The following is a 13553-nucleotide window of genomic DNA, read 5'->3' on the forward strand; positions in this document are numbered from 1 at the left end:
CGCTGAAATTTGCCTTCCTCCGTGCCCTTCGCACGAGCTCATGGTTGTGTTTCGGTTTCGGTTCTGTATTGCACTGTACGAATGCCATGGGTTGGTTTTGAAAAACTTTAGTTTTGAGAAGGCCAAGAAGGTGAAAAAAAATATTTAAAAAATGAAAAAGCAGCGTTGTGGGCGGCCTTCAGGCTGCCGGTTGTGGGCGCCGCTCTGGCGTTCCTGTTTTACCCAGGCGACGTGTAAATAAAAGAGTGTGTGGAGAGTACTCGTTCAGTGCGGACGTTTCTCTGCTTCAGCGCTTCGCGCCAAACCGCGTTTTTGGGCTGGCTGGCGTCCCCGCCGGTCGCGTTGGTCACCGCCGGTCTTCGCCTGCTGCTGCGCCGGGACTACCAGTACGCAACACAGCACTCATGTTTCCCGACGTATTGCCAGATGGCGTCCATATCTCACACAGCACCTCTTCTATCGTCTTTACACGACATTTGCAGCGAAGCACGCAGATACGCGGCCAATTTTTTTGCTGATGTAACGTCGCCGTGACGCGCGCGCTCGCTCATCGACGTTACGCTGGAGTATATCAGAACCTCTAGACTTCTTTTTCTTTAAAACTGCGGCGCGTGGAGTGAACCCTCCGATGCGTCCAACGCGGTGGCGTTGGACGCATCGTTTACTTAGAGTTACTGTATATGCTAACTTTAGGTAGCAGAGTTGCGCCACTGTTTTCCGGACGCCGCTCGCTCTGCCTTCGTGATTTCAGCAACGCCATTCGCCGAGCGCAGTCACGTGGTCATTAGTGGCTCCTTTGCGCTGCGGAGAAGCCAACACTTCGCAGGCGACGCCGACACTCCGCAGATTCCGGCCGCTCTAGGGCGGTTGACATATCGGCGATGTGTTATTAGACAGGTATAGCTTAGCGTTAGTGTGATAATGGGGGTTAAGGTGATATTGTACCCGTGCCGCAAACGTTCGTTGTGGACAGCGTGTTTTAGTTTAGCAGCGTACGTGCCCAGGGCACGGTGGCGCCACCTAGAGGAGGGTGAATGCGTTAAAAAAAAAGTGAACAGAAAAAACTGAGAATTCTCGCCTGTATCCCCGTACGACGCAATATTACTACTTTTTTGTATATTTCCTTGCGTGCATTGTTTTAGAATGTGGCGAGTGCAATAAAAACCCCATGAAGATCTGTTTCCTTGTCCATGTGCATGATAAATTGTGAAGTACAAACCACCAGCTGCGCTTTTTCCATGTGTAATTGCTTAGTAATCGCATGCTGTGCAGCGGGTGCTGATATAACGATGATTTACGTGAATTTAATGCAGCTTTCAAACCTTGAGCGAAAGGAACGTTGCACGCGACCGGGCTGTTTAACCACCCTGTCGCTACCGCGGGCCGTGATTGTAATAAGCATGCGCGCATAATACGGGTGTCGCACGACCACTTTCGATCGCTGTCGAGCCCGACTCAGTTGAAAACTAGATTACAGCTGGCTTTCTTCCACAGTTAACGTAAAGGAGCCAAACGCGACGGAGAAATTCCGTCCCTAACTGGCTCGATCGCGATCGAAAGTGCAAAATAATTTCATATCTGCAAATGAGAAAAACAGCGGAATAGGACACGAGGCAAATGTGTGACCAACTAGCTCAACGAACCACACTTCTGCTATTTCATATCTCCGGTGTATGTTCGTTACACGATGCATTTTATTTCATGATTACATACTAGGAACGCAAACGTAAAATCAAGGCTTGTAAGCGTTGAGCTTGTTAATTGAGATTTGCTCTAAGCATAATAAAAAATAGAAAGAAAGCAAAAAATAAACAACACTGTCACTCTGTTGCGCGAGCGCGGCTCCCAGGCGTGTGGTGAGTGGCTTTCCCGCAAGACTTCGGAGCCCAAGATGGCGTATCTTGGCGCAACTCTGCTACCTAAAGGTAGCATATACAGTAACTACGTTTACTCGGCGTTCCACATCGTCAGTGGCTACAGAAAGGGGACACCTTTTAGTGCTCGTCTGAAGAAAAGTGCAGGAGCGTTGCTTTAAGTGCGCCCGTCGGGCAATCTCGCGGGTGATACTACACATGCTGAAGCACCTCCGAGCTCTGCGTGCCGTTAGCGTTAAATGGTGTATATTGGTCATTCCATGCCAACTGTCCCAACTTCGGCGCTCGACCACCTACGATTTGCTGGAAAAAATTGAGGATAATCTATCTAAAAAGAGAAGTTTTCTACCAAGATATCTTTTGCGAAAAAAAATTTTAGTAGCGTAATGCTCATGTGAAGTTTTTTTAGAAGCTCGAAATTTTTTGCTGTTCTTTTACTCCGGCTAGCCGGAGTGACTGCGTGGCACCTCCGGAATATTTTTCGCTGTTCTTTCTCTCCGCTATCCGGAGTATTTCTTGTTATTTCCGGAGTATTTCACGAATTTCCTTACTTCGTCCGGACGGAATTTCAGTGAGATGCATCGGGAATTCTTTTCTCTTTGCTCCGCTGTTACGGTTTCTTTACTCTATGCTGACTGTGTCACGCGTTGGTTACATAAACGAATTCTCATCAAAACACTGCAGAGTCAGTGTACTTTTTTCCACAAAGCTCTAGCAGATGAAGTTCAAGAGAACACTTGAGTTCTTGTTATTTCATTTATTCACATTAAGCTGCAGTTTTCTGTTCATGATCCAGCATTTGGGAAAGCAATACAAAAAGTAAAGATGCAAAAAGCGACCAAAAACCAAAGCAGAACTCAGATCACGTGAAATCAACAGCCCTCAAGTTTTAAGCGCAGCGTGTCGAAATGAAGCCCATAATTCTGCAAAAGAATGCCCAACAAACGAAGGAAGCGTAGTCGTCGGGAACCATCCGCGACGGACCATCCATCAGATCCATTAACGACGCAAGGGTTCTGCTGATTTCGTCCCACATAATTTCCCCAAAAATAGTACATGAGAACTGTAAATCATGCCACAAACACGAAAATTGAGGACACTGAAGCCATAGATACTCATTAAATCTCTTACAGGGTGCCAGTCTATGAAAACCGCCAGGTTCTCACAGCATAGTCCGTCAATACTAAAATATAGACAAAGTTTGACAGAGCAACGCTAATTAAACGGACCACACAAAGTACACAATGTCACAAAGAAGTCAATATCAAGAAGCAGATTCCATGTACTGTGATGTCAGCCAGCCACTCTGTTATAAAAACATACATCCGCTCCGCGAACAAAGTGCAAAACGCGCGGAACTTTTCCATATATTTCTAAATCGATACCTCTACTTTTGCTCAATCTTTCAAAACCATTTTTTTTCACTAAAATGAGCGAATTTCGGTACTCTCGATGAAAATATCCCGAATAACTCCCCCGATTAACTTATTAATTTTATAAAGCATTATTACTGGTTATGACGGTTGCATTTCAATCTGTGCTTATCGTCCTGCTTCCCGCATATTAGGCGCTTCCAGTTTGTATGCTTTCGGCCGCTCCATAACAAAAGCGTACCTGTATTCTGCTTTGAAAAAGAGGCTTCGGCTTAGTTGGCGTTGAACTTTTCTTTCTTAATTTGCTGCGCCCGCTTTGTCATGAAACTTTTCGTAAGGGACATTTTTCAAAATAGTTATTGTGTGAGCATATATAGTTTCCAAACGTACAGCCTCGAGCACAAATTTAAAAAAAGTACTCGCACCTAACAAAACAAATTAACAATAAAAGGTACAAACATTACTCCACTTATGCCAATTGCATCTTCAGTATATACCTGTTACAATGAAGACGCCGGTATGCGAAAGCCGCTTATTGCAGCTAATGGCAGAAACACATATGACACGACACAGCTTGGTCGCCGTGCTTTTAAAACTATAACAGCGCCAACAAAGGAGGCGCGCCCAGGCTCTGCGCACTGAACTGCAGAGGGCAGATAATCATCACAGCCACGTTTGACGCGATTACAACACTCCCCCACAAACAAAATCACATTCAGTGGTACATCAGTCGATCTGGTGGGCGTGTCACCCGTGTGCTACGTCTAAGTACTGTTACAAAGCAGATACGAAGGTCCTGGGCCAGCTGTCTCCAAACGAGTTTTCCTGCTTCTTGGACACCCCCCCCCCTCATTTCGGAGAACGGATTTACCTACACCTGCTGTCTTTTCCCTGAACTGAGCGCTTCGGCGGGAAGCTGGCTGCTACACGCGGGTCCCCTCCGTGGGACGCGTATTTGCATCGAGTGTGCTTTTGGCTAAGGCTGGTGCCTTTGTTCGTAAAAGGATTATCAGTTCCCCGAGGTGGCATTGTCTCCCCCCCCCCTTTTTTTCCGAACTGGTCGGACGTGGAGAGTGAGAGCGCAGTGGTCCCTGGCGTGCCATCCTGGGGGTAGTGACCTATGTGTCGAAGAGACGGACCCTCCAAGGGCATGCATACTTGTGATTGGACGTTTGCTAGTTATGCAGCTTCAAAGGCATGCACGTTTGTGATTGGACATTTGCCGATTAAGGAGTTTCCCTATCTTGGGAATGAAGCGTATTTAAGGAGCAGCAGAGCGTCTGCTCGGGACGGATCGATCGGACTAGATGTCGCTTTGACGGTCCTGTCCTCTATGATGTTGTAAATAAACTTCTGTTAAGTTTCCTCAACGCCTGTCTCTCTGCCTCGGCTTCCTGCTGTTCTGGACATCCCTGGGCCTGCGGTACGTCTCCTGCCGCTCAGCTCCACGCTACCCCACGAGTCCGCGTCGGCCAACGTCCCCGGTCGTAACAACTGGATGGCAGCGGCGGGATTCTGCTCACGACAAGTCGCAACAAGCTCGTGCCAGCATCGGGATCGTCTCCGCCGAGATCATGGCTGCAGGGTGTGGTGAGTGCTTGACTTTTCTTCACTGAGATTTTACCAGGCTTTGTCTCGAGTTTTGTACGAAAGGTGGTAATTTTGGGTAACTACTCTACGTTGACCTGTGCATGGGAACGTAGCGTCTTAGTAGTAGTGAAGTTAGCAGCACTTGCAGCAACCATGAATCTGAAGGCACTGAAAAAACCGCTTTTGCTAGAGTTAGCCAAAAGTTTGGGTTTGGATGTTCGAGAACAAATGAGAAAACCAGAGATTATCGAGGCTATTGAGAACCTTGAGGCAGACGACGACGAGCTCTCAGAGTGTCTAGAGCTAATTGAGGAAGAAAGAAATGAGAGGCTTAGGCGCGAGGCTGAAGAAAGAAAAGAAAGGCGCGAAGCGGAAGAAAGAAATGAGAGGCTGAAGCGCGAAAAGCGAGAGGTAGATGAACGCGAACGGCGTGAAAGGCGGGAGGCAGAGGAACGCGAAAGGCGCGAAGAGAGGCAGGCTCGGAAGCGAGAACATGATCTCAAAATGAAAACACTTGATCGTGAAATTCAGGCGATTAAGTGGCAACTGGCACAATGTCAATTCAAGATTTTCGAGATAGACGAGGACATTGTGTCTTTTCTCGTTAAGTTTGAAAAGGTCTGCGAAGATGTTGGTGTTAGCCGAGACCTTTGGTTGGAGAGGCTTGTCACGTTGCTGCCGCGCCAAATTGCATGCGTTTTGGAGCGCTTATCCAAGGAGGAAGCGCAAGACTTTGATAAGGCCAAAGATGCCTTGTTGCGCCACTTAGGTGCTTCAGGTCCTGCTGACCGCGAAAGTCGAGGGAACAAAGACAGAGCTGAAGCGCTTGATGATGACGCACGCCGTAAAGCGCTAGAAATTGAGGTCCGTCTCAAAGCACGTGAGGACGAAGCGCTACGCAAGACTAATGAGGAAGATGCGCTTCGCGTGGCGAAAGAGGCTGAGGTGCTCCGCAAGGCGCGTGAGGATGAAGCGCGTCGAAAAGCGCTAGATGAGGAAGCGCGTCAGAGAGCGCGAGAGCAAGAAGCACTTCGCGTGGCGCAAGAGAGTGAGGCGCTACGCAAAGCGCGTGAGTTTGAAGAGCGTCAAACGCGCGAAGAGCAGGAGGCCGACGTCGAAGGCCAGAGAAAAGGGGCTATCCACGACAGCGATAGAACACCCGAAACTGAAGAGACATCTAAGGGCGAGCTAGCTGACTTAGAGAGTGTCGGGACTACCGTTAGGTCAGACTCAGAGATACCTAGTAACGGCCCAGAGGACAAGTCAGTTCAGCCGCCTAAAGTGTTGGCAGCGAATGTCGAAGGCAGCGCACTTGAAAGTACTAGTGCCGAGACTATGAGCGCTGCGAGCCGTTCGGTGAGAAAAAGGCGCCGACCCAAACGAAAGGCGAACGCAAAAGAGACCAGTGGCGGTAAGCGTGCTAAAGCGCTAGCCAAACGCGACGACCGCATTCTTCGAGACGCCAAGATAAAGACTAGGCCTGAAATCCCCAAAAGGCGTGCTAGGACAAGTTCCAAGTTGAGAGTCCCGCGGAAATCTAGATCGGACGTGAGGCGTGTCGCGAAGAAAAGAATTTCAGTGAAATTCAGATGCCGAAATCTTCGCCTGGTCTCATCCTTTTCACGGCCTTGTCGAGGCAGGAGCGCAGCGAGATGTCGCGTACGCCGGAATCGTGACAAAGGCTGTCCCCCACCGTGGCTAAAGGCTGACGGCTTAACCCGGAAGGGCACAATGGGCAAGCGATGCCCTTTGTCAGAATCGAGAGGCCGCGGGTCAAAAGTCGCCGCTACTGAGCGCGTTGGACAGGTTTGTTCTTTGTTCTTTTGTCGAGACCAGACCCCTCGAAATCTGTGGATTGCGCGTCTCCCCAGAGCTCGTCTGAAAGGGCGCCGCATGCAGATAAGCAAAGTGTAACGTTGAATACTAAGAATTTATCTTGTATTCAATTTTGGAAATGATTTTTTTTTGCTAATGTTTGGTCGCCGGCTGATGAAGAAGGAATGCGGCTATGTTTCGTAAAATGTTCTTATAACTGTTAGAGCTCATGTAGAGAGCTGCGAAGTGTTTTAAAAGAGATGTAGGCTGATTTAAAAGCCTTCGTTTTAGATACCCTTGTGGCAGCTAGAAACATAGCTGGTAGGGCTCGAGTAGAGGAGAGCTGTTCGTAGTGGTTACAGAGATGAAGGCTGAATGTTAAAGCCCTCTGTTTAACGTACTACTGATTTGTTTTGGCGTTACGTGCTAGTAAGCGCGTCAGTATGGTTTTAACTTTTCACTTTGTATTATGGTATACGTGTGAGTTTGATTTTCCGTTTTATTTCGTATTTAGTTTGAAGCGCTTTGTTTTCTTAATGTCGTACTCATTTGCCAAGTTTAATGAGTGAAAGGGTTTTAGCCAAAAGCTAGCGTTGTTTGCGATTTAGGGAACGTGATGGCAGCGGCGGGTACTCTGGCTTGTGTATTTAGGTTCATTTTTTTTATGTGACAGGTTTACAATTGCTTTTTTTTGTTTTGGTTGTGGTCGTGCTTCATCACGACATGTGTTTGTGGATTTGAGCAGCCTATTTCAGGTTTGGTTGTTGGAATTGCTGCTGCTATTGTAAATGAGAACAGGTCACTTTGTTTGGAGTAAAAGCCTGGTAGGTCTCAGGGAGAGAGTACGGGCGCTTGCCTGCTTGGCAGTTGTGGTTCTCGCGGGGTCGACACAGGTGCTGTCTTTCGGGAAGGAATGTGGGCCAGCAGAGCAAGAAGCTGTTCTCCGAACTTGGACGACGCTACCAGATGTTCGAGATCACCGGAGGTGGCGGAGGATTGCAGCAGAGCAGCATCGCGGTGTGCACGGCTTCGGCACACCAGCATTGTCTTCATCGACCTCTCCCCACAAAGGTGGTTGACCTTTGTACGTCGAGGTCTCGGCCTGCCGCCGGGGAAGCTGTTACAAAGCAGATACGAAGGTCCAGGGCCAGCTGTCTCCAAACGAGTTTTCCTGCTTCTTGGACACCCCCCCCTCATTTCGGAGAACGGATTTACCTACACCTGCTGTCTTTTCCCTGAACTGAGCGCTTCGGCGGGAAGCTGGCTGCTACACGCGGGTCCCCTCCGTGGGACGCGTATTTGCATCGAGTGTGCTTTTGGCTAAGGCTGGTGCCTTTGTTCGTAAAAGGATTATCAGTTCCCCGAGGTGGCATTGTCTCCCCCCCCCTTTTCTTCCGAACTGGTCGGACGTGGAGAGTGAGAGCGCAGTGGTCCCTGGCGTGCCATCCTGAGGGCAGTGACCTATGTGTCGAAGAGACGGACCCTCCAAGGGCATGCATACTTGTGATTGGACGTTTGCTAGTTATGCAGCTTCAAAGGCATGCACGTTTGTGATTGGACATTTGCCGATTAAGGAGTTTCCCTATCTTGGGAATGAAGCGTATTTAAGGAGCAGCAGAGCGTCTGCTCGGGACGGATCGATCGGACTAGATGTCACTTTGACGGTCCTGTCCTCTATGATGTTGTAAATAAACTTCTGTTAAGTTTCCTCAACGCCTGTCTCTCTGCCTCGGCTTCCTGCTGTTCTGGACATTCCTGGGCCTGCGGTACGTCTCCTGCCGCTCAGCTCCACGCTACCCCACGAGTCCGCGTCGGCCAACGTCCCCGGTCGTAACAGTACAGGAGGGGTGGGCGGCGGTTGCGGTGACAACACTGGCGGTTGTTCTGAGCAATTTCCCCCTTCCAAAATATCACTGGTGTGCGGCAAAGGCATTTCATCACCACAGTCTTCCACATACTCTTCATGTTTCAAAGAAGTGCAACGCAGGTGATCGGCATGCACAAAGAGCGTTTGTTTATCAACATTCAGCTTTCCCCTACGTTCATTTGCACTGCGCACTTCCCTCTCGGACTTCGAATTGATCGTAGCTTCCATGTCTGGTTTGAGCAGAGAAAGTCTTGTGCGCAGCTCGCTCTTTAAAGACAACTCTGCTGGTGTTTTACCAGTGAATGTGTGCGGCGTAGTTCTGTACGCGAAAAGGAAGTTGTCAACTCTGTGTTGCAAGGATCTGGAACTGTGGTTCCGTTCATCCTCTAGCAGTTGCTTTAGCAATGACTGCTTAACAGTCTGCACTGCTCGTTCTGCTGCGCCGTTAGATTGAGGATGATAAGGCGGAGTCACAGTATGCTTGACCCCGTTTGCCTGCAAGAAATCATCAAACTCTTTCGCTCGAAACTGTGGCCCATTGCCCGTAACTATCTCCTTAGGCAACCCATAGCTTGCAAACAATGACCTTACTGTTTCAATGGTCTTTTGCACCGTGGTTGAATTCGTTATTTTGACATCTACCCACTTGGAGTGTGAATCGACTGCGACCAGAAACATCTTGTTGTCTTTTTCTGCCAAGTCGAGGTGCACTCGCTCCCAACTGTTAGTACACCACCTCCATGGGGTCAGTGCCGCTGGCTGGCCTACTGGCCTTACACTCTGACAGATGTGACATTGTTTTACAGTTCGTTCGAGGCTGCTATCGATTCCGGGCCACCATACCATTGATCTCGCCAGGGCCTTCATTTTACTGATTCCCATGCGTTGTTCATGTAACAGCAACAGTACTTCCTGTTAAGAGCGCGGAGTATACCCACTCGGTTCTCCCAAACTAAGGAGGCCTCCTCTACCGAAAGTTCAAACCGTCTTACAAAGAACGGTTGATGCTGCGCATCTACAGACCGCGGCCAGCCATGTCATGTCATTTCACGCACAACACTCAAGACAGAGTCCTTAGATGTTTCATATGCGATGTCCTTTGCAGTTAAGGGCAATTCTCTGCCAGGAGAAAAGTAAGAAATCTTGTCTACAGTGTCAGTGTTTTAAGACAATGGTAGACGCGACAAGCCGTCAACATTGCTAATATTTGCCCCTGGTTTGTACACAATGCGGAAACGGTAGTTTGACAGAAAAATGGCCCAGCGGTGGACTCGCGCCGCTGCCACAGCACTGCTGTGATGTCTAGCTTCAAGCATTGTAGTGAATGCTTGATGGTCAGTGATAATAACGAAGCTGCGGCCGTAAAGATACTTATGAAATTTCCTTACGCCGAAAATGATGGCGAGTGCTTCTTTCTCAATGTGGGCATAGTTTCTTTCCGCCTGTGATATTGATCTGGAAGCGAATGCGACCGGACGCTCAATGCCATTCACTACGTGCGATAACACTGCGTCCAGCCCGTAAGCAGAAGCATCACATGTCAGCTGGATTTCCTTTTTTACGTCATACAGCTTCAAGACTGTTTCTTTAGTTAGCAACTGCTTACATCGCCTGAAACACTCATCGCACTGACGCGACCACTGCCATATGCTTCCCTTGCGTAGAAGCTGGTGAAGCGGTTCTAGTTGTCCGGCCAAATTGGGCAAAAATTTCGCATAGAAGTTCACTAGGCCTAAAAATGCCCTCAACTGGGTCACATTGCTCGGTTTCGGTGCTTCAAGGAATGCTTTTACTTTATTCGCTGTGGGATGCAGGCCGTGTTGGTCTATTTCGTGCCCTAAGTATTGTACTCTTTCTTGAAAAAAAACGCATTTCGCCACATTTACTCTGATCCCGTGCTTACTCAGAGCATTTAACACTTCCTTCGTTCGTTTGTAGCACTCTGGTAGGTCTTTCCCAGCAATCAGCACGTCGTCTAAGTGACAGGCTGTGCCAGGCATGCCCTGCAAAACCTGATCCATGACTGCCTGAAACATAGCAGGCGCACTCGCAACGCCGTACGGCAACCGCCGGTATCTAAAAAGACCCATGTGCGTGTTAACCGTTATAAGTTCTTCGGCATGCTCGTGTAACTCCAGCTGTAGATAACCTTTTGCCAAGTCTAACACAGTGAACACGGTTCCTCCCACCAGCGACACAAAGATATCCTCAGAAAGTGGCAATGAATAGTGATCTACCTCGATGCACTTGTTCACACTCACTCTATAGTCCCCTCATATCCTTATTTCTGGTCCATTTTTCTTGCGCACAATTACTAGTGGCGTTGACCAGGTGCTGTGCCGTACCCGGTAAATTACTTCAGCCTTCTCTAGTTCCGCCAGTTCGTTTTCCACCTGTTCTCGCACGGTATACGGTACAGGCATCGCCTTACAGAAAACTCGAACTGCATTCTCTTTCATGCGAATGCTACCGTTGTATCCTTTTATAGCACCTTACCCTCCTTGAAAAAACATCAGCATGCTGTTGTTTTAATGATTCTACAGATTCTCGAGTTCCTAGAGGCGCGACTGCTTGTACTTTAAGCGCAACCTCATGCAGTTTCTGCAAGGCATCAGGCAAGTTCACTTTTATCTTTGCGAGTCAGTCACGACCGAGGAGCACCGGCATGCACACCCCTTATTCATACTCGGCAATGACAAGTGGTAGGCGGTGGCTTTGCTTCCCGCACTTCACATCGACTTGGGCAACGCCCCTTGCATTGATTGCGGTGCCGTTGTACACTCCGAGTTTTATGTCCTCACAGTTGTACGATAGGTCTGGGAAGTTCTCTGCAAAGTCTTTTTCAGACATGATTGTAACGGGAGCCTCCGTGTCCAATTCCATTGGTACTTCGTGACCGTTTATGATTACTTTTACTACTATGGGAGGCGGACTGCCTGCCCTGTTTGTTTGACATATAGTCAGCAAATCCTGCAAATCCTGCTCTATTGCCGGTACTTCTACAGCATGAACAACTCGCGTTTTGCACATTTTTACGACATGACCAAAATTAGAACACTCAAAACAAGCACTTTTTAAAAATGGACACCTTGTAGGAGCGTGCTGACCACCGCACCTATGACACTCTACTGCAGTTTTTCGCGTATAGTTTTTTTCCAGTACCTTGCTTGTTGCGCTAGGCTTCCCTTGGCTTCCTTGCCAGTGCAGTTGAGCGTTGCTGGCCCCGGTGCTGTCGCACAGCATATCCTGGGTGTCCTTCTGTGCAGCCTCCATGGCGGTGGCTACCTTGCACACTCCTTTCCAGGTGACCGCGTCGTCGGGCAACTCGAGAAGACGGCATCGGATGGTGTCGCTGCGTAGTCCGGCAATTAGGTGGTCCCGTAGCGCTTCTTGGAGGAAACTTCCGAAAGAGCATGTCGCGGCGAGCCTCTTCAATTTCACAAGAAACTGTGCGATGGTTTCATTTGCCTCCTGGTTACGCCGGTAGAAGTGGTATCGCTCGGTGACCACAGACCGCTTCAGGACGTAGTGCTGTTGCAGCACCTTCTTGGCGTCTTCGTACTTTACTTCGGTGGGCGATTTCGGCCGCCGAATTATGGTCAGGAAGACTTCAAGCTTCTTTTCGTCGTCTGTTTCATTTGCTTTCGCAAATAGTTCGAACCTTTCTAGGTAGACGTCGATGTTTCCTGAGTCCGGGCAGAACTCCGGCAGCTTTCCGTAAGTGGTGGCCATAGCTTCAGTGCCGCTTTATCCCATCTTCGTCGCCAATGTTACAATGAAGACACCGGTATGCGAAAGTCGTTTATTGCAGCTCATGGCAGAAACACATATGACACGACACACACACACGATAACAGCGCCAACAAAGGATGCGCGCGCAGGCTCTGCGCACTGAACAGCAGAGGGCAGATAATCATCACAGCCACGTTTGACGCGATTACAACAATACCGAAAGAAATGAGGAATGTCGACCAGTCTACTCAGCACACAGGTCCTTGCAAACGTCCCGCAGGAGGCCACGGATGGTATTGCACGCCGAGGCGTCACGATGTGTGCACCAGAATTCGAGGAATTCCCTTTTTCCCTCTTTTGTTCACGGGCCAGCGTCGTTGCATTGTCCAGGTCCAAACTATGTACCGTCTTCGAGCACTGTTCGTCAGAGAGAGAGAGAGATAGAGAGAAATGTTTTATTCACAGAGACACTCTACTTGAAGGTGAACATCTTGACAGTTTTACATGTCTGGTCGGGGAGATAAACTCAGATTTAAAAGTGCCTTCAAACCTCCTCCACACCCTGCCTCCCCTAAAAAAACTATATACAAGGCAACAATACCTTGGTTTGGGCGAGTTGGTCCATCATTAGTGAAAACTTGAAAGCGCGAACGACGACGACGAAACACAAACTTGAAAGCGCAAGTCCTGTTGTTTGTGTTTCGTCGTCGTCGTTCGCGCTTTCAAGTTTTCACTATATACAAGGCCTTGGCAGCACGGCGGAAAAGAGAAAAAAAAATCACACCATCTCCCGCTAAAGGGGACCATGAGGCGATGCGAAGCAGTGTTTCGGCATGTAGAGCCCGCGTTCTAGAGGTGGAGTGGTGAGGGGGAAAGGGAAGAGGGGAAGTGGAGAGGGGGAATGAGAGGGGGAGGGGAAAGGGAAGGGGGAAGGGGAGGGGTAAGGGGGAATGGTGAGGGGAGGGGAGAGGGGATGTGGAGAGAGGGAGGGGAGGGGAGAGGGAAGGAGATAGGTGATGTGGAAAGGGGAATGGGAGAGGTGAAGGGGAGAGGGGAAAGGGAGAGGGGAAAGGGAGAGGGGAAGTGGAGAGGCTTTGCGCATGCGCAGTAAGAGTGGTCACACCGCACACCACCACCACCACCACCGGATTGAACTCCGCCATAAGATGTTTCACATCTAATAAAAGCCGCAGCGCCATTGTACGTTCCCCCCTCGGCAACACGGAAAAGACGGCAAATTTCTCAACTTGAAAGAGATAGCGCAAAAAAGACACGGACAAAAGAAAGAAACAAACGTCCACA

The 13553-nt window shown here is 49.1% G+C and overlaps 1 protein-coding gene across 1 annotated transcript; it reads right to left on the reverse strand.

Annotated features, from left to right (window-relative positions):
• Positions 1-1572: 1572 nt before the first annotated feature.
• On the reverse strand, positions 1573-12254 carry LOC119405877 (uncharacterized). Its single transcript, XM_037672703.2, has 2 exons — positions 11682-12254; positions 1573-1578 (listed from the first exon to the last, which is right to left on the reverse strand). Exons 1-2 carry the CDS (start codon positions 12249-12251, stop codon positions 1573-1575), a joined length of 576 nt encoding a protein of 191 aa, XP_037528631.1. The 5' UTR covers positions 12252-12254.
• Between the last annotated feature and the right edge of the window lie 1299 nt (positions 12255-13553).

This window comes from Rhipicephalus sanguineus, chromosome 9 (assembly GCF_013339695.2).
Source record: "Rhipicephalus sanguineus isolate Rsan-2018 chromosome 9, BIME_Rsan_1.4, whole genome shotgun sequence".
Taxonomy (NCBI): Eukaryota; Metazoa; Arthropoda; class Arachnida; order Ixodida; family Ixodidae; genus Rhipicephalus; species Rhipicephalus sanguineus.